Source organism: Equus asinus, chromosome 9, assembly GCF_041296235.1.
Source record: "Equus asinus isolate D_3611 breed Donkey chromosome 9, EquAss-T2T_v2, whole genome shotgun sequence".
NCBI lineage: Eukaryota > Metazoa > Chordata > Mammalia > Perissodactyla > Equidae > Equus > Equus asinus.
Window position 1 is genome coordinate 48,883,508 of NC_091798.1, and position 20,854 is coordinate 48,904,361.

At 41.9% G+C, this 20,854-nt stretch overlaps 1 protein-coding gene across 1 annotated transcript; it reads right to left on the minus strand.

Moving 5' to 3' along the window:
- Positions 1-1,129: 1,129 nt before the first annotated feature.
- On the minus strand, positions 1,130-19,151 carry ISOC1 (isochorismatase domain containing 1). Its single transcript, XM_044780694.2, has 5 exons — positions 18,755-19,151; positions 8,759-8,878; positions 8,451-8,654; positions 6,737-6,853; positions 1,130-2,274 (listed from the first exon to the last, which is right to left on the minus strand). The coding sequence occupies exons 1-5, from the start codon at positions 19,061-19,063 to the stop codon at positions 2,128-2,130; spliced, it is 897 nt and encodes a 298-aa protein (XP_044636629.1). The 5' UTR covers positions 19,064-19,151; the 3' UTR covers positions 1,130-2,127.
- Positions 19,152-20,854: the final 1,703 nt, after the last annotated feature.

Consider the following 20,854-nt stretch of genomic DNA (forward strand, 5'->3'; position numbering starts at 1 on the left):
GAAAATGCACAGGTCCTACTTTCAAGGGGCTTACAATCTAGTGGGAAAGAAGGATTTCAGCACAGTGAGACCCATTTCAGATTTCTAACCTACAGAACTGTAAGATGATAAATTTGTTGGGTTTTAAGACACTAAGTTTGTGGTAATTTGTTACGGTAGCCTGTAATTCAGGGTCACAGAATTGGTTTCGGCTGTGCAAAGGCTTCACTGTGGTGGTGGTATTTCATGAGAAATGAAGGCCTGGGAGCACTGGAGGGAAACAGTTGTTGTTAAATTCTTGCTGCTAAAGTGCAGTCCCTTCTGAGCAGCACTGGTGGAAACCGGCCTTTTCTGGAAAATGCAAAATGTCAGGCCCTACCCCAGACCTACTGAACCAGAGTCAGCAGTTTAACAAGATCCCCAGGTGATCTGCATTCACATTAAAATTTGAGGAGTACTAGGTTAAATTTATTGAAAACTGTTTTAAAATGTGGAAGACTCTTTGCTTCTTTTTTGACACACAAGTTTGCTGGCGGGAAAAAAAAATGCGGGGCCAGCCTGGTGGTGTAGTGGTAAAGTTCGCACGTTTCACTTCAGTGGCCCAGGGTTCGCTGGTTCAGATCCCGGGTGCAGACATGTCACTGCTTGGCAAGCCATGCTGTGGCAGGCATCCCACATATAAAGTAGAGGAAGATGGGCACGGATGTTAGCTCAGGGCCAGTCTTTCTCAGCAAAAAGAGGAGGATTGGCAGCAGATGTTAGCTCAGGGCTGATCTTCCTCAAACAAAACAAAAAGACTTAAACGCACCCACAAAAAGAATGCTACGTTGCTGTTTGTTACCACTGACAAAAAAACCCAAACATTTGTACTGCTTTTAAATAGTGAAGAAGGTCCTTCAGAAAAATTAATTTGCCTCTTCCTGCAAAGAATTTTCCTTTGAAAATTTCCATGAGTTGAAAAATTATAAATGTCAAAATTTTATACCTCTAAATAAATATCAGAATCCCTGGATTAGTACTCAGAGCCATGCTGTGGAAGACAAAATAATTTCACTCACATAATACATTTTCTTTAATTACTTTAATATAAAAGACAGCAGTGTTCCATCCCTCACATAATATTTAAAAAAAAAGTTTTAAAATCCTCCAATAAGTGTTTAATGAAAATAAATTTATTGAAAGGTAGCAATGACTACAAAATTAATACTACCAAATCATTACTGATGTCTTCTGCATTAAGTACAATATTTGGAGGGTAGGTGGAGAAAACATCAAACAAGAGTATGGACATTTTAAAACTACACTTTATCCAGCTTTATCTTTTTGCTAAATCTTGTGCCTATTAGATGTATTCAAGATGATTTTAAGGATATTCGGCTAAAATCATACTTCGAAGATTTTAAAACAGCCCTCCACTAATTATACGGCATTGCAAACCATCCCATCTGTTTACAAAATTAAAACAAGCAATGACCCCATGAGTTTTCTAGGTAAAAGATTCAGCTACAAAAAGAGAACATTAACAGGAGAATGAGTGATAGTGACCAGAATAAGAAAATTAGCGTAATCAAGAAAGATGTTTAATTATCCCATATAATTTCATCTGGTTAGATCAATGCAGCTCGCTCAGTAAGGAAGCTGACTGCCCTGTGAGGGAAAGGGTAACATGATCTACAGTCCTGTTTTTAAATTCTCATATGATAATCCTATTTCAATCAACCTGTAAAGTAGAAGGACTGAATCAACATGAACATTATAACACACATCTTACAGTAATACAAAAGTCAAACCATTACCAGTACATCTTTTTCTTTAAAGTGCACAATTTAAAACTTCACAAGAGTGTGCACTTTTGAAAGTTATGATCAGCGTACACAGTAAAGACAAAACAGGCACCTCTGTTATAATTTTTTTAATAAATAAAATAAAAGCACATTAACAAAAAACGAAGGTAAGCAGCACCTGAAGCCTTTGACATCTGTAACTAAACGCTGGTACCCAAATGGTCTAACTGGTAAGTTTTACTAAGAGGCGCAAAAAAGGAGCCAATTTTTGACCTAACATTTTAATTCTAGTAGAGACAAGAGCTTGTCTGGGCTTACAGTCCTGTCATCTGATGGTGAGCAGCATTCCAGTCCTTCAAACGTCCTATACTTTGGAAAGCAGACCCGACTCCGGAGCACTCGCCTTAATGAGATTCTGTATTTCCTTGAACTTTGGATGGTCTTTATCAGCCACCAACTGTAACAGAACAGCTTCACTCGTGGTCACTATAATCCCAGTTCGAGCAAGACGCTTTTTTAAAAAAGACAAAGACAAATCGAGACGTAAGCATGAGAATGAACACCGTTTGAAAACAGCAAAAAGTATGCCAGGACACAATAATCAGCATCTTCCATTAAAACCATGGTCCTTAGTCATGCCATCAAATTCAGTGAGGGGGACAGATTCCAAAGTGGCCGCACCACAAACCCATGATGATTGTTCTCAGTGTTAGTTATATGGACCAGAAACAAGTCAAAGAAAACAAGCAGCCAAGACTAGGGTCTATATCTGACAAGCACAGGAGGGAAGTCAAGGCTAATTACTGTAAAACATGAGACACAAGAGAGAAAGGAGTGGTCTACACTATATGCCATCACTGAACATTTGGACACCTGGAATTGCTGCTATTTCCTAAACACTATCTGCAGATTTAGCTCCGTTTTTCACTCATTCACTAACTCAGCTAAGGGCTGCTTTTGGCTTCCTCCTAAAGGCATTAAACTCTTATATTTCTATTTCTACTAGTGAGATAAAAAAGGTACCTTCATCCATATTTCCCACTCTATAGTTTAACTGAGATAATGTATTAGGTCATAATGTGTATGAATACTTATACCTGGCATTGAGTAGCTATTTATTTAAGGAAAAAAAATGGGGGGGGGAATACTTCTAAAGCTCCATTAGCTATGCTATGAATATAATTGTAGCTGTCTGGAATATTTCTATTCACTGTTAATTTATTATCTAATTTGACATAACTAAAGTTTTCAATTGCATTAAAACTACTGGAGAATTAAAACAATGATTCTTAATTTCTTTTTTGTCTCCAATCATCTGCCATCCAGCAGGTGAATCCTTCCCATAAGTAAGAGTTCCTCTGTCTAGAAATGACTGGTAGAAGAGCCTCATACGAGGTTTAAGAATGTGCCCCTGGATGATAACAGAACCACCACCACTGCCACTGTCATAAACTTTTTAGAATCACTAAACGAGAGTATAAAATGTAAGGCTGTGTAAAGTTTCACTGACAGGTCAAAAATGTCCTTGCCAAAATGCTCCAGTGGAACCATAACAAAGAACTAAGGACAGAAATGGTGAGGAGGGGGAGGAGAGAGAGTGCTGAGGAAGGAGGAAGAGGAAAGAGGGAGGGAGGAGGGCAAAGGAAGAAAGCAGAGACAAGGGGAGGAGGGGAGGGGGGATGAGAAGAGAGGAGAATTCTAGAGTAGAGATTCTCTCGATGCATTTGTTATCAGAAACTCTAGGGGAAAAATGGGTCACCTGTTATCCCAAGAAGCATCCACTGTAAGAACCATGGAAGATGAGGTGATTAAGAAACAATTCCTAGGTAAAACAGAGGAAAAGACTCAGATGACTTCCTCCTCATAAAGAAGGAGTCACTTGAATAGCCAGGACATCTCTGTGGAGTGAAAGTCAGATGGTTGGAGATCTGCAGGCCCAATCTTCCTGCTGGAGGACTCTTCCTTTTTGTCCCCAAGGACGTACAAGGGAGTGTAAGCCATAGCTTACTTATCAGAAAGCAAGCTCAGACCTCAACAACCAGTACGGAAGAGGGTGCAGAGCAGCTGACCAAAACTCTCCGGAAATGAAACATCAGCAGAGAGTTATGTAGGAAAGAGGAGAAAAAAACAAAGCTGCTAGCACCCTTATTTTGGGACAGATATCAGAGGGTGAGTTATCTCTGAGTGTTTAAAGACTTCTGGAAACTACTTCCTGCTCCTTTTCAGTCAACTCCTGGCTATCACATCAAAACAGTTAGAGATCCTAAAGGACAGTGTGCTTGCTTCCGATGGGAGGGCAGGGGATAAATGGAAGCCTAGCTGCAGCTCCGCTGTGTGAATGTCCAGTCATTCAGACGGAGCCCTCGCCCTCACCAGCTGGCTGCCCTGCCTGCCTTCCATCCTGCTCACTGTTGCTTTAGTGCACTTTCAATGATTCAGTCTGAATCTGAATCATACACTTTCAATGTCTGTGAAAGTGCTTTATATGCTCTAATGTGCCAACAAAGGTCAGTTCTCACTAATCTTTCTAGTTCTGTAGTGAAGCAGGAAGGACAGAAAACTGCCCAGGTCGAGGAAAAAGTCTGATGACCTTGGAAGAAGCCCATTTAAATGCCAAGCTTTCCCTGATACTCTGCTGACCAGAGCCTGGTCCACTCTAGGCCAACAATCTTCAGTGATTGTGGGGGTCAAGTCATCATGGCTTAAAATGGGGCAATTAAACCCCAGCTGTTGAAAGCACACAGGTAGATGGTTTAATGGGCTTCTGAAGTTCTTCCCTTACACTCGCAAAAGCAGCCCAACTAGGCCAAAGGAAAGGAGAGGCTGCTCTGACCCACAAACCTAAAGATGCTCGAGCACAAAGCCATGCCAGCCTCAAAGAGGGCAGGGGATAAAAAGACTAAACCCATCAAACTTCCAAGCAACACTATCAACTCCCTAGAAGCAGAAGGACATCAAACTCAGAGGGAGGGTTTTATTCTATTCTATTCTGCATTTACTCTACAATCACTAGTTGAAAGACACAACGCCTGACAGATGGTAGGTGCTCAAAAAAACTGCTGAATAAAGCATATACCACAGACCCTGGAACGGAAGTTTCAATAATGCTAACTATAAATCTTATTAGTATAATGATCTTAACAGGCAAAATAGATGGTCTCAGGAATGATCTTAAGTAGTCATACTCTAAAGGAATAGAGAAGGGGAGCTGGCCAGATTGTTATTTAACTTTCACAGTCATAGAATAAAAGAGAAAACTTAACATTTCTCCCAGTAATTTAGGGACAAATTAAATCACCTCCATATTAAATTAAGACCAAGAGGAAAAATCTGAAATGTGGCACGTCTGCCCCATCACCACCTGACCTGATTCTTTTTCTCCTTTCAACCTCAACACTTTAAGTGAAGTCAATATTCTTTTCCTGTCCTCCTCAGAATTTCTCAGGACTATTCCTTTCTGGCCTTGGAAGTGATATGCTTATATATTTCTGATAAAACTACCTTTATGAAGACAACAACATATAATAAAAACAGCAGCTAACATTTGAATGTTTACTATGTCAGACACTATACTAAGTGCTATCAATACATTATCTCATTTAATTATCACAAAAATCCTCCCGTGCAGTGGTTATTATTTCCATTTCACCAATGAGAAACCCAAGGCATTCATGTTGGATACTTGCCCAAGGATACAAATTTACAAAATACTACAACCCAACTCATATTATCCTCACGCTGTCTGGACTCCTAAGCACTGAGATTACAGACCTCTCAAAGGAGGTTCAGATGCTAAATAGCTAACCATGCTTTTATTCTAAATCTTGTGAGAAGACAGAATTGTCAATAATCAAAATCTTCTGTAATAAATGCTATAATAAAGACACATCTAAAATAATCCACAAGGACTTAAAAATAGATGAAGAGAATAAATAAAACTACTTTCACCTGTAATCCCAATACAGGACTCACTGCTTCTGGAATAACAGAGAGGGATGGCCAACCAGGGCCTTAAAACTACTGCTGTTGCCAGTGACCCCCATGCTTCTGCGTCAGCCCTCCCCGCTAACTCTTCTCCTTTCTTTCCGGAGACTACTCTTTCTCATTTGCCCCACTTGCCACCCTAGGGCAAACGAGGCTAAACAGATGATTTAGCAATCCTAGAGAAGTAGTAGTCCATAGGCCAGCTTGTGCATGGAATGCTGGAGGGTCTTGAAAAAAACCTGTATTTCCCATTCTCAATAAAAATAATCCGTTAAAGAACTCAGAAACCACATCGACATTACTTTAAAATCATTAAGGAATTAAAATTAAACAGAAAAGAGAGAGAGATGCACAACATGGAGTGAATGTTTCAAAGAATTGTGTGGTAGTTTGCTTTTCAACAGTCCTTGAATAGGAAATGCTTAGGTGAGACTAATGTTATGCAACACAGGGAAAGAATCACTGCATCCCCAACTGTACGGTGCATCTTGACACTCCAGTGCAGCCAGCCAGGACACACTGCAGGTGTGTCAGTGACACACCTCCTATTTCCAGAAATTCAAGTATAAGGAAACCCAATAAAAGGTTGAACCAGGAGTATGCCCATTATGCCCTAGTTTTTGGACAGATCTTGGCTGAGTTAAACCGAAGTGAACTGTTTCTGATTTGCAAATCTCTAAATGGTTCAGATTAAGCTTCTTGGCATACATCTTAGTTCATGTATAAAAGTACAGCAGAAAGGACAAAAATGTAAAGGAGCTTTGGCACCACTAGAAATCTAGATCTAAGGAGACAGAAAATATAAAATAGGACATGGCGATGAGACCTCAAACGTCAGCGCACATCAAGACTCGAAATCAATGAGTCTGCTATTGTCAGATTAAGTTCAAATTTAAGAGGTAAATTTTTCATTGCTGTTAAATATTTAATATTCTTCAAATTTATCTGGAAAATCTGATAAATGATTTATTTCGAAGCACGACGATTACCTCAAGAGCAAACATCCTGTCCATCATGCTTCTCGATGAGGTGGCGTCGGCGACAATATGAACCTCGATACCTCGGCCAACGAGCTCCAGAGCAGTTTGTTGGATGCACACATGAGTCTAGTAGGGAAGTTAAAAATCATATGTGAGAACATGGCAAACCAGAAGTATTCTACCAATGCGCAACATGATAAAGCAGAATGAGCACTACAGGTCTAACGACCTTGGCCTCCATTGAGTTTTGCCTCTAGCCAGGTGATCTTGAGCATAAACAGCATCTTTGCCTTTGGTTTCTTCTCTGTAAAGCCAGGAATTGGATTAACATCAATGTCCCTTACACTAGGAACTCTGAACATATTCTTAGAGCTGTGTGAGAATTTTTTGGGAGATTTTCATCTATACCATCTGGATAACCCTCACATGGCTGACTACCACCACTCAGCTGTGACGCCATTTGCAGTTGAGTCAAGTGCCTAACACAACGAATGAGTCTGCAGTATTGCAGACTGAGAAAGTCGTGGGAAAACAGAGTCACGAGAAGTCAAGGTAGGCCAAGTTAAAAATAACTTGTGACACGGGCAAAAAACACCCAGTATACAATCACCAGCAAATTTATTATATAGCTTCCATCTTTGTAAGGACTAACTTGTAACTCATTAGCAGAGAAATAGAGCAAAAATGTGCTCCAACAATAACTGTATTATGCAACCAATGAAAGCAGATTTCAATAATGCCACAACGCCAACCTTATCTTCATATGATAAGAGAGCTCTGGAGAATTATCAACCCACATCTCATTAGCATTAGCTCTGGAGGACTGCTCAAAGACGATTTTGATTAGTCATGAGGTCTAATAATGATGAATGAGCAAAAAAAGCGCAAAAGTCAGCAACAGCGTTTGGTATGACATATTTATACAAACAGGCTTCCTCTATATTGCCATTATTGAAGTCAAAATACAAAAATATTTCATGTGCATCTAAACCTAAGGTTATATCTTTTTACTACTAAAACTACTATAAAACCTACTATGAAAACATCATAGATATTAAATTAATATTATATGGATTTCATTGTCTTCAGTTTTTTCAGAATTTTAAAATTTTAGTTCAATAGTTGTTTAAAAGCTATGAATAGTTATACTGTTTATACACATCCAAAAAGACAAATCAAACAAAAAACAATTTAAATCAGCATCAGGAATCCATGAGTATTGTTTTCCTTTAAAAGAATATGTGCATGATGCAAATGTGAAGGACAATGAACTCATGACTTCCAAGGTTTCTCTAGCACAAAAATATGACCTAGGTGAAATCTTCCAACACACAAATGAAAATAATGCCTTTAGTGAAACTGTGTTCCAACGATAGGGTTTAAAACAAAGGCCCAAGAATCAACCAACTGGGAGTCAAATCCAGCTCCATCCCTTAACAAGCTGAATGACTCTGGGCAAGTGACACAGCATCTCTGTGTTTTAGTTTCCTCCTCTATAATATGGGAAGACCAACAGTACTTAGCTCGTAGGTTGCTGTGAGGGTTTAAGGAATTAATAAAGTGTTTAGAGCAGTGCCATACAAATAGTCAAACCTTAATAAATTGCAGCCATTTTTCATCATTATTACCACCTTCATGGTATTCTACACACAAAATTGCATTCTGACAATATCAAGTTTTCTGCAAATAATATTGTGTCCAAAATATAACAACAGGTACTTACTTCGACTCCAAATAACACAACACTCCTGACTCCAGGAATCTCTGCCAAGGCTGCTTCTACTTCTGGTAATACCATTGAAAACTTGGTCTTTGGAAGTACCAGTTTTACACCCGTTAAATCAATTTCTTGAACAGTGCTTCCAAGACCTTTAGGGTACTGTTCTGTTACGATAACTGGAATTCCTAAAATGCGGGCCCCTTGTAACTGAAAAAAAAACCCCAAACAAACACAATTAGTAATGCACATATGTGTGTAGATATGAAGGTATCATGCTTCAGCAAATTGGAAAAAATAAATAAAAAGCATACCAATCTTTGTCCAACACTAATAATATCCCCAAAATACTTAATGGCTGGTCTGAATCTTTCCTGCATATCACAGCAGAAAAACACAGTGCTTGAAGGTGTAAGATTTCCCAGGGTAGTGAGCTGAGAAAAAAAAAGAAAAAAAAATGATTTAGCACTTGTTATACAAGGACATTTATTTCCAGTGGAGGTCAATAAAGGAAGAAAAATGTCCCTACTATTTGACTCAGTAAGTCAATTTCTACAACCATGACCCAAAAGAAATGATCTGAATTACAGAACAAAGAAATTATTCATGAAGATGTTCATTGAATTGCTTTCATAATAAAAATTAGAAATAAACCAAAGACCAACAATACAGAAATGACTTCACGAATTTTAACATATACATATGACAAAACATTTTTTAGCCAATTAAAAGATGGGTATATGTTTTCAAAGAATTTGTACCATCTAAGAAGAAATTCTCATAATCTAATGTTAATTTTAAAAATAAAGCACAGTTCCATAGTATTTCAATAATGTAAGAATATGAATAAAAAAGAAGCAAATATATGAAAATATTTACAAGCAATTATACAGTTAGGGATGTTGGTAATATTTTTTCTTTATACTTCTCTTATATTTCCCAAATACTATTTAAAAACATTTCTCAAACGTTATTTAAAAATGTACATTACTTTTATGATCAGAAAAATATGCTACAATAGTAAAAAACACATTTGATGATGGCATTGCTTACAAGAACAAAGAGTAAAATTAAAAATAATCTGTAGCAGAGACTATGGAACACAAAACTTAAAACACAGAAACAAATCCAGAATTACAGCTATCAAGACAGAACTATTAAGATGCTCTTAAGAATAACTCTTAGAGCTCAAAAACTGCAACGAAATGATGTCAACCACATCAGCACTGTTAAAAGGACAGACACGAATTTGACATCTGCATTCTTTTTTGGCGGGGAGGGGGGGAGATTAGCCCTGAGCTAACATCCACCACAAATCCTCCTCTGTTTGCTGAGGAAGACTGGCACTGAGCTAACATCCGTACCCATCTTCCTCTACCTTACATGTGAGACGCCTGCCACAGCATGGCTCGACAAGCGATGCGTAGGTCCACACCCAGGACCTGAACCGGCAAACCCTGGGCCGCCAAAGCAGAATGTGCAAACTTAACTGCTGTGCTACCGGGCCAGCCTGACATCTGCATTCTTAAACATAATTATCACACTCAGGAAAGCCAATGAATTAAGACGAAAATTAGGTATCAGAGGTTACCAAGCTTTACATTAATTGCTGTAGTTGGTCTACTCTAATGACTTGGGCCCAATATGGATATATCAAAAAAGTGAAAATCACTGTTGAATACAAGAATTTAATCTCACTGGATTCTTAAAAGTCCATGGTGCTTTTCTCTCTACCTTCTGAAATTACAGAGATCGCTAAAGGACGCAGTCTGGTCCTGAATGAACCCATACCACTACTCTTACGAGCCACCCCTTAACCTCCCCTCTAATTACCCCATTTTTGTTCTCTATAAAACCACCCATGGACAATCATTATTAATAATTTTCTGGGGGAAGCTGTGTCATGATTACATGGTGGTGGTTCGCCACCAGCCTGGCCCTAGGCTCTGCCTTAGTCCCTCTGCACACAGCATACTCTCAGGAAACAATTACTACAGGAATTAAGTGAATCACTAAAAGGAATCGTTTATCCTTAATAACAGGAGCGTTCTAATCAGTTTGCACTTTATTTATCTGTCCTGATCTGAGGGACTCTGGCACTTTAATGTCTCTCTGGTGCTACCTCTGCAGATGTGCACTGATTTACCACAGGCCATCCAACACCAAGTTCATGTCAGAATGGGTGCCACCTGTAATTCCAGCACCAAGTATGGGGTTTCCCTATTCTGCTAATAAAGTATGATTAAAATAAATATTCAGGCATCTTAAATTATACATGCTATCTTTGGCTGTTTCCTTACTTAAATTTTTGATATAAGTATTATGCCTCGATTTTGGTCATTTTCAAAAGCAGTGAGTATGATGTGTATATAAGTACTCAGGGTACTATTTTAAAAACCAATCACTATTTGCATATTTTACATTCTCAGTAAACATTAAATCTTGGCTCAAAAGGCTCAGAATCTGTGTATTTTATCTTTATTACTTTGAACCGCACTGGTCATCCACAATGTGTTTAGGGCACACTATGAAAAGCAGCTGACCTCTAACTGGCCTGTTTCAAACGACAGTAATGTAACTCAGCCAAGCTCACATTCCACAACAGGTGAAAACCAGCAAGCAGGCAAAAGAAAACTCCTGGGCAGTTGTGTAAGTGTACTGCATGGCCAGGCGCTAACATCCCACAGCTTATACCTGCTTACACCTCCAGCTCTCGCGCTCACCTCAGCCTGTAGTGACCACCTCTGTATACGTTCCCAACTTCAGTTGTCCGGATTCTAAAGTCACAGAAGGTTACAGACCGCAAATCAGTAAGGAAACTGCTGGAGACAGGCAAACTGCCAGCACTGAAGAAATGAGAGCTGACAGAGAAAAGTTTCACAATACAATAAAAGCAGATCAAAACTCAACTAGTTCTACAGTCTAGACCTCTAGCGAAGGAATAACCAGCTGTATATAGCAAAAGTTAGGACAACATCATTTGAACCCACTCATTGAGAAAATGTATATTATATAACACTTCAGGGGTATAATATAAAATGGTCAAAATTGGGCTACTTAAAGGAATAAAAACCTTACCTAACCAGAATCCTCAATGTTCAGAGTTGTGGTATCCTGGGGTCCCCGTTTTCTGGTGCTTCCCTGTACCTCATTTCAGCTGTGAGGTATCTTGTTCTGGGCAGGGGACCACATCGGATTTATGTCATATTAGATGCAGACTGAGGTCAGAAAATGCAGCCCTGAAATCTTCACTAGCCTGCAAAACCTTTCCAGCCTAGGAATTCATCATCTATAAACCTTCAGTAAACAAAGACAGAAACCATGGAGATAAGGTGGCAAGGTATGAAGAGATGACTGGTTATAACTTGGTGAATCAAAAATACCTAGATATTCCCCTCTCAAGGAGTTAAACTCCCAACGTGGCCTGCACTTAATGATTTGCTTCCTCAGAGTAGAGTACAGAGGAGGGGCGGTAACTACACAGTGGAGAAACCTGGCAAACGCTGCCTCAGCCAGGTGATCGAGATGAAGATAATCAATAACCTCACGCCGATGGTGTGTAGCCCTGACGTAACGTGATGAGAATGACCGTCATGACCTTTCTCTCCAAATCTGACAACCCCAGGCTAAGCATGAGAAAAACATCAGATGAACCAACACTGAGGGACATTCTACCAATGTATTTGACCAGTATTCCTTAAAACTGTCAAGGTCATCAAAAACAATGAAAGTCTGAGAAACTATCATGGCCCAGAGGAGCCTCAGGAGACATGACAACTAAATGTAATTAGTATCCTGGACTGGATCCTGGAACAGAAAAAAGGCATTTGGGAAAAACTAGTGAAATATGAATACAGTGTGGAGCTCAGTTAACAGCAATGCACCAACGTTGGTTCCTTAGTTGTGACAAACATGCCACAGGAATGTAAGATGTTAACAAGAAGGGATACTAGGTACAGAGGTACAGGAACTCTCTGTGCTATCTTTGCACCTTTGCTGTAAATCTAACACTATTCTAAAATAAAAAGTTTATTAAAAAAAATGGTCTCCCTATGCTGTGATAATCAGGGGAAAAGATGCTATTTTATGAGTAATGTCCATACCTTACCAGCCAGAAAGGAGGCTTTGAGGCCACAAGAATAAAACCAACCTTGAAAAATTCGAACCATGTCCAACCAACCCCACCCACCTACCCAAAATCCACATGAATTCCAATAAGCTGTTTTAAATTACACTCTGACTCTATAACTCAGGGACTTCTTACTTTGACTCATGAATTTCTCTTAAACCAAAACCTTGCAGATAACTAAAAATGTTGCTCAAAGTCAAACATTTACATGTTGGAACTGCATGACTGCAAGTTAAAAGTGGACTTGACCAAATTCAATTGCAAGTAAAAGTGTAGCAACTACAGATCAACGCATATTCAGTAGGCAGGAGGAAATGACGTAAAAAATGTATGTGTGTAAATATACACTTTCATATATCTATATATATATCCCAACACATACACACATACATAAATAATAGATATTTCAGTACACATATTTAAGTACAAAAAGTTGATCAATGCCAGTGGCTTCCTCCTCAAGCAAGAGCTCAAGAGATCAATTTCAGGTATGTTTTTTGTCCGCTTTCTTAAGAATTGTTATAGCTGGGATTTGACCTTAGATTTCATATTCAAAAGACTTTTCATCCCCAAGTGCCATTATTACCATTATCATGACAGTCTTTACCCTCCTTCACCAGCAAATGTGCTCTGACCATTTTCTAACAAGGGCTGCTGGACCTGCAAGGAACCTGCCCCTCCCTTGCTCATCCTGGTTACTCAGGACAGGCACACCCAGGGTGGCTGGCCTTCCCCAGTGATACACGCGGCACCAGTTCTGTTCTCTCCATAAAAGTAATGCACGGTGAGTGTTTATGTTAAACTGTGTCCCCAAAAATTCATATATTGAATTCCTAACCCCTGGTACCTCAGAAAGTAGCCTTATTTAGAAAGAGTCTCATTGAAAATATGAGTTAAGATGAGGTCATACTGGAGTAGGGTGGTTGCCTAATCCAACATGACTGGTGTCCTCAAAAAAGGAGAAAAATGGACACACAGAAGGCCTGTGAGCATGAAGGCAAAGGTCAGGGTGATGTATCTATCAGCCAAGAAATCCAAAGATTGCCAGCAAACCAGCAAACGCGAGGAGAGAGGCATGGAACAGATTCTCCTTCACAGCCCTCAGAGGGAACCAACTCTTATCTCTAGCCTCAGGAACTGGGAGAAAATAAATTTCTGTTGTATAAGCCTCTTGGTTTGTGGTTCTTTGTTATAGCAGCCCCCTAGTAAACTACTACAGTGAGTAAACTGAAAATCTTTATAGGAATGATTAAAGTTTGGAATTGTAAGTGTGCTGTTTTCAAAATTTTAGTGGTCTATTATAGTCACAAAATAGGCATGATCTGCTTGGGAGAGAAGCCAGAGGGGATACGGGGTATCATTATTTCGCTGAGAAGTATTTCCAAGGAAATCTGATTACTGATTACCACAGCTTTGTAAGGCCTTGCTCCAATCCGGACTCATTTAAAATAGCGGTCTGTGATGTGGCTCCCTACACACCACAGCCCGTGGGTGTTAGAATCTGAGTCCAAACCTCCATTTTACTAATTTCAGTTACACGAAATGAGGCAAATCATTGACATCTCCAACAGCAGTTTCTTAATCTGTAACAAAGCAAGAACAATAGTATCTCCCTCATAGGGCTGTTTTAAGGATTAAATGAGCTTCATGTAAGCAATCAATAACTGCACTGGGATATCCTTCACAGAGGAAACACACACTACACTCTAAAGTTCAGAACATGTTAAAAAACTTTTTCTGTAATGAAGCTAAAATACCATTTGCCACTAAGATCCCTTAAATCAGTAAATATATATACAGAAATACTAATATTGCCTAACTTGCTACGTTAACATAGTCTGCAGAATTAAGAAAATGCTTCATAAAGTAGATTTCCAGATGTCACCAAAAGATTTACCATTAAATGATTAAATGATCTGTTCCTGGAAAACAGGTTCTGGGCTTTTTAATTTAGGCTGCGAAAGAATATTTATTTCGCTCTTATTTTTACAAATATAGTCACCTATAGAGAGCACTAATGTCACTGGCATCAATATTACAACTCTAGCTTATCAGTTAAAGTGTGAGCTTTCTAACTCCCCAAGGGACACCAGCTGTCTCCACCCACCTCAGAGCTGAGGACTGAGGGATTTCTTAAGGTACAGCTTAGACTGAGGTGCAACTGAAGCTGGCCAGATCCCAGGAAGAGAGTGACATTTGAATCTACAATGGATTCCTCTTGACTAACTAAATGAAAAACAAAACTTTCCAAACGCAGATCACAGCGCCCACTCTCAAATGCAGTTTATTCACAGGTAGCCTCTAATGTATCCACAAGGGGCAAAAACTTTACACTGCTTTGGGCAGTAATCTGGAATGTTCAATTTTTTAAAAAGCGATACACAACCCCATCAAACCAGCAGGGTGGAGACAATGCCACACCCTCAGGATCCAGCTGTTTCTCAGTGCCCCTGACACTGCCTGCCTCCCAAACGTATGTCCTTCCTGCTTCTCTGCTCAGTTTCTGAGCATCAGCGCACCCACCGGCTCCTCCTCCACGCTCACATGGGAAAGGTTCCGTAATCAAAAATCACCACCTTCAAACCAAGGGGGAACAAGCCCAAGGGGGAACGGAGTCTTTTCCCTCTTCGTTCCAAACCATGCCTCCCCTCCATTCCCACCATGAACTCTAGGTCTCTTCTAGCTATAAAATGTCCATGCCCCTGTTTAAAATAATAAGAGAAGTAATAAACTTCCAAGAAAGTGAAAGCTGGAGCCGAATCCTTCCCCAAGCAACCATCTCAGGAAAAGGTCAAAACAGCCTTCCCAGGGAAGCCCTTATCTTCTGCCCACGCGAAGCCGCCAGAGCCCTCCCTCCTCCGTCACAGAAGCCAAATCCTCTTCTGGCGTCCTTCTTCTCCCAATGTCCATTTCATCCTCTCTTCTATTTAGGCCCCGCCTTCCCTGGTGACAAGCTGGAAAGTACACTAGTGATGGTATGATATCAAATTTAGGCGAGTTTCCAGGGTTAAATGTCTCCACTAGTTAAAACTTGGGAATACCTTTTGAAAAATTAAAACTTGTAAGTCATAAAAATGACCTAAATTCCCACTGTATAATCCTCTCATTTACATTTCTTCCCCTGCATCTCAATACTGTCAGACTTCAAGCATTGTGACAAAGCTGAAGACACATAAACCATGCTTGAAACATGAGCTGTCTTCAGCTACCTGAGCTATCAAGGGACACTCACAGTCACGTTGACAGAGTATTTCAGAAAAGAAGACACTAACAAGTTACCACAGCATAACACTGGCAATAGGGGGTTTTAACAATCAGTCCCCATAGAACCGCTAACCAATCACGGGTACAGTGCGGCACAAGCAACCACTGTGTTTTACAAGGTCACCAGCAATAACAGTCAGAACAAGCATGAAAGCAAACTCAGACCCCTAAGTAAATTAAGAATACATTCTAGAATACATATGTGAGCCAGGGCCGCAGAGGCTCTAAATCCTAAATTTGGAGAAATAACAAGTCACATTATTTAAGCAGTGGACTGACTACATGTGGCCAAATTTATGCTCTTTGCCCCTGCCTCTGGGAGACAGGGCCTACCATCCCCAGCAGCAGGGCATCATTGATGGGCCACCTTGAGTCTTCTTAAGTTACAGGCATCTATTACAAAGAACAATGAACAGCATCAAAACAAATGATATTACAAGCTCAAGTTTGTGGCTTGTTTTCCATTCTGCTTGATATTTTCATTAAGCATGAAAACAAAACGTAACTGCTATGCTCAGCTATAAGCGAGGACCTTCATGCGTTTTCCCACCTCCACCATTACCCCAGAACCTTAGGCAATTTCCTATATGTTCTGTTCTGCAAAATGAAAGAGTTAGATTCTTAGGTAAGGAACAAGAATTGGGTCTTAAACATATTTGCATTCACTGAGTCAGGCACTTACAGCCGCCGCTCAAATGTTTGTGAAATAAACTCTATGGTTTCATCTAGCCATACAATGTCCATGTCTCAAGGATTACACAGCTGGGCTCCAAAACACAAAGTAAAATGGACATGAAAAAAAATATCTTCCCTCTCTCTTGTGAGAGTATAGACACATGGATGTGTTTGCACGTATATATAGAGAGAGCTCTTCTCATACAGATATAAATAGGTATCAGAATAGGTATATGGATATATATAGGGGGTGTGTATGTCCCTTCACGTTACCTATTTTTAAGCTGGGGGCACCTGGGTAAAAAAGTCAAAGTATTATGATTACTAAAATGAGATACAAAAGAAAAAAATATTTTAAAATACTTTAAAATATATGAAGTGTTACATAACAGAATATTATAAGAACTCTTGGACTATTTAGTCAGAAAAAAATAACATTTTTTAAAAGGATGGACAGAGTAGTGCTGTTGTTATAATTATTAAACATCACAATGAAAAATGAATTACATGTTATCTCCTCTACCAAGGAAAATATTTCCAAGGCCACAAGTGACTTGAATTATATAATGCCTTTTAAGAATGTACAAGACATTTCAGGTTTTCACATATACATTATTAATTTCCAGAATGTTTAATTAAATAGAGTTGTCAGACCCAGGCTTTGAAGTTTTCAAAATAAAAAATTTTATCTTGGGAGAAAAAAACCTTACAGACGTGGGGGGCACTCCCTTGGCATAACATCTTCTTAGGTAACAGCCCACGCACCCTCCCAACCACCACAGGAAAGGCATCACAAAGTCTGCATCCTCAGCACAGCTCCAGGCCGCCTCAGTTAGTATTTGGATTCTCGCCTTTATTAATGGATTGGCCAAAGGTGCATCCTCCTTTGGGGTATTTTGGCAGCAATAATCAAAACAAACTGACAAGGAAGGCTGCAGAGAGGTGTCAGACATGAAAACTCTTGGAAGACATAAAAATGGGGAGTAGTAAACACCTAGGAACTACAATTCTCTACATTCTCCGTATGCACAGCAGCACAAATTCTAGGGTATCAGAGGCCATCTGCCTCCCTTTAGACTCCCCAGGGGCAGACAGTGGCAGCTCATAGCCTTTGTCCTCTGAACACAGGAACTTTATCCAGGTTAAAGTACCTGCTTTGGAAGCTTCTGGCATGGGTGCTGGGGTGATAGGAAACAAGACCGATTCCGCAGCCGACTACAGCTGGAAAAAAAAAACAAACTAAAGAATAATCCTCAGAAAATGACGCTTGAATATTAAAATGTCTTCTAACCCCGAACGCCCCATTTCAGTTTGGTCTTCCGAAAAAATGGCTTATTAGTTTCTCAACTAAAGAAAAAATGTTGATGGTGTAGTACGTAAAATATACCATATATTCTTTTCTTTTCAAAAACATAGATCCTCCAGTGAATTCTCTGAGCGTAAAAAGAGGACAGGAGACTGACCCGCGTAGTATTAGAGCACAGCTTTCTAAAACACATTAAAGAGCTATAAAATAATGCCCAAGAAAAACAACTTTCTCAGCCAGCTAGACCAGGAAATCATGGTCTAGCTAAAGTTGGATATTTAAAAAGGTATTGCGGTCCTGGAGTCAAATGACTTTTTCAATGTAGGCGACGTATATGTAATCAACAGATTCAGTTGATAGTTACAAGGAAGAGGCTAAGCAAATGGTTATTTCACTTAAGGCTGGTGGAAGCTGTTAAGCTCAAAGAACTGAAAGCCAGGGAAGAGATGGGGGACAGGGTCTGACTCCTGAAGTTTGTGTTTCCGCAAGTGCTAAACACAACTCTGCGGAACAAACCCTAGGGCCATTACTCCCCACAATCTCTTCTCCCCCATCCTGCATCCCCCCCAAGGAAACACACAGCTACTACTGCAACAGCCCTCTGGTTACGCAGGAGGCTGAGCCCTGCTCCCGGCACACAAAGCGGATGCGGGCAGCTGAGGACCACCCGCGTGGGGGCGTCCGCGCGCGCCCAAACCACCTGGGCGGCCCACGCCCCAGCCTCGGCCGAGGACAGCTGGTGACCGTCACCTTTGGACAGGAACCTTCGTGGCGCCGTCCCCGCGGCTCGCGACAGCGGCGCAGCCCTTCCGAGTCGGCGAGGCGCGCAGGGCCCGGAGCCCAGGCGGCGCGGGGCACCTGAGGAGCGCGGCGGGGACCGGGACGCGCGGGGACTGGGAGCGGCGGCGGGGCGCGCGGCCCTCCCGCGGGACCCACCTGGATCTGCAGTGGCACGAGGCGCACTTTGCAGCGCTCGCTCACCGCGAAGCCCTTGGGCAGGTCCACGTACTGGCCCCACTCCTCCGCGAAGAGCTGCACGACGAATTTGCGGTGCATGTCGATCTGGTCGCCGTACAGGCTGAGGAACTTCTGAATGAGCAGCTCGTAGCCCGCGCCGTGCGGCACGGACGAGGGCCGCGCGAAGACCGAGAAGCAGAAGAGCACGGGGACCGTGCCCGACGGCGCCGCCGCGCCCCCGCCGCCGCTGCCGGGGAGCGCCGGGACCGCCGGCTCCGCCGCCGCCATGTTCCCCCGAGCGTCTGCGAGCTCCGAGGCCGCGGAGGCGCACACACGGCCGCCCGCCGCGCCCCGCCTCCCCGCGCCGCCCGCCGCCCGCCGCCCGCCGCCCGCCGCCCGCTCGCTGGGCCGGCGAAGGGGCGGGTCCCGGCGATCGCCGCCCGCGCGTCCTCCCCCGCCCGGGCCGAGGGCGGGCCGCCACGGAGGGCTGGGCGGTGGGGCCGGGAAGCGCGCGCGAGCCAGCGCCTGCGCCCGCCGCCCGGACCGCCCCCTCCAACCTTCCGGGCGGCGCGCCGCCCCCACCGCCGTCCGTCGGGCCGCGGGGAGCCTGGGTCCCTCGCCGCCGCTTCGGCTGCCTTGGCTGCCCCGGGGCGCTAGTCCCCAGGGGAGGTTTGTGGCCAGCTTCCACCCCGCTCCGCCCACCTTCGAAAGAGCGGCGTTCTCGGGCGCTTTAAGGTTGAGCTTGGGGACACAGGGCTGCCGGCTGAAATCTGCTGGGACGCGTACCTGTTGGCCTTTTGCAGGGGCACGCCGTCCTCCTCGAGGATGGCAGCAGTAATCTTAAAACCGACAGGGCACGCAGGGACTCTTAAGAATAGCAGCAGAATTTAATGCTTCCTTAGGGGGCCATGCAAGGTTCAGAAGTTCATGTTTTTTCAGTCGCGTGGAACGCAATATCTCTAGTTATGAATATGAGATTTTGGCCTCCCTATATCTCATCGCAGTTTCCGGGAGAACTTGGATTTGGAATTGGAAAGTATAAAGAGATTTGAGACCAAAAATCAGGACTTTATATTCAAACTGCAGATTTCTGTTTTTACGCAAGTGAAAGTGATAACCTTCAAATAAAATAATCCTCTGCCTTATGAACATTGTAAGGCACTATAATTAACTGGAATTAGAAAATCATATGTACACTATGAACAAGGTGTCCCTAACATCAGGTCCTGGGAAGACAGGCTCATGACTCTAAACATAAAATTAGATATTAGGAGTTTCCTCTTCTAAGAAAGTAGTAACTTTTAAGGCAGAGTTTCTCACCTAGCATTGTTGACCTTTGGAATGGATACGATTTTAAATGGAGGCTATCTTGTGTATTTGTAGGATATTTAGCAGCATTCCTGGCCTCAACACACTAGATGCCAGTAGCACCTTGCTCCTCCCTCCTCTTGACAATCAAAAATGTTTGCAGACATTGCCAAATATCCCCCAGGAGGTAAATTTGACCCCAGTTGAGAACCACTGCCTTCAAGTATTGTTAAGACCATCCTTTGGCCTTTATGGCTCACTCGTTGTACCCAAGCTACCAAAAATAGTTTTCTGGGTTCTCATCAAACTTGGAGCGATTCCATTTAAAACTCTGTTGTCTGAACCCATCAGATCCAAAATTATGTTTTTGTGCATATCACTCCATTGCAAAGTCTTCGGTATGCAGATGTGCAACTCTGTGCTGATAAGAAGAAGGTCCTTCCTCTAGGCTGACTGATTACAAAGAGGTACCTATTCTGAGTGGACTAATTATAAGTGTTCCTTATACCTGCTAAGGTCTTCTGGGACAGGGCGGGTTGGAGATTGGAGATTGGGCTCAACTTTAGGCCCTCTCACCAAGCACCTTTGCATCTGTACAATCTTCTCTGGTAGCCCTAAGTCAACATACTTCGTTCCACTCTCAGATATTTTAAATGTTTCTGAATTTCAGTTAAGAAACTAGTTTCCAGGGGCCAGCCCAGTGGCGTGGTGGTTAAGTTTGCATGCTCCGCTTCAGCGACCTGGGGTTTGCAGGTTTGGATCCTGGGTGCA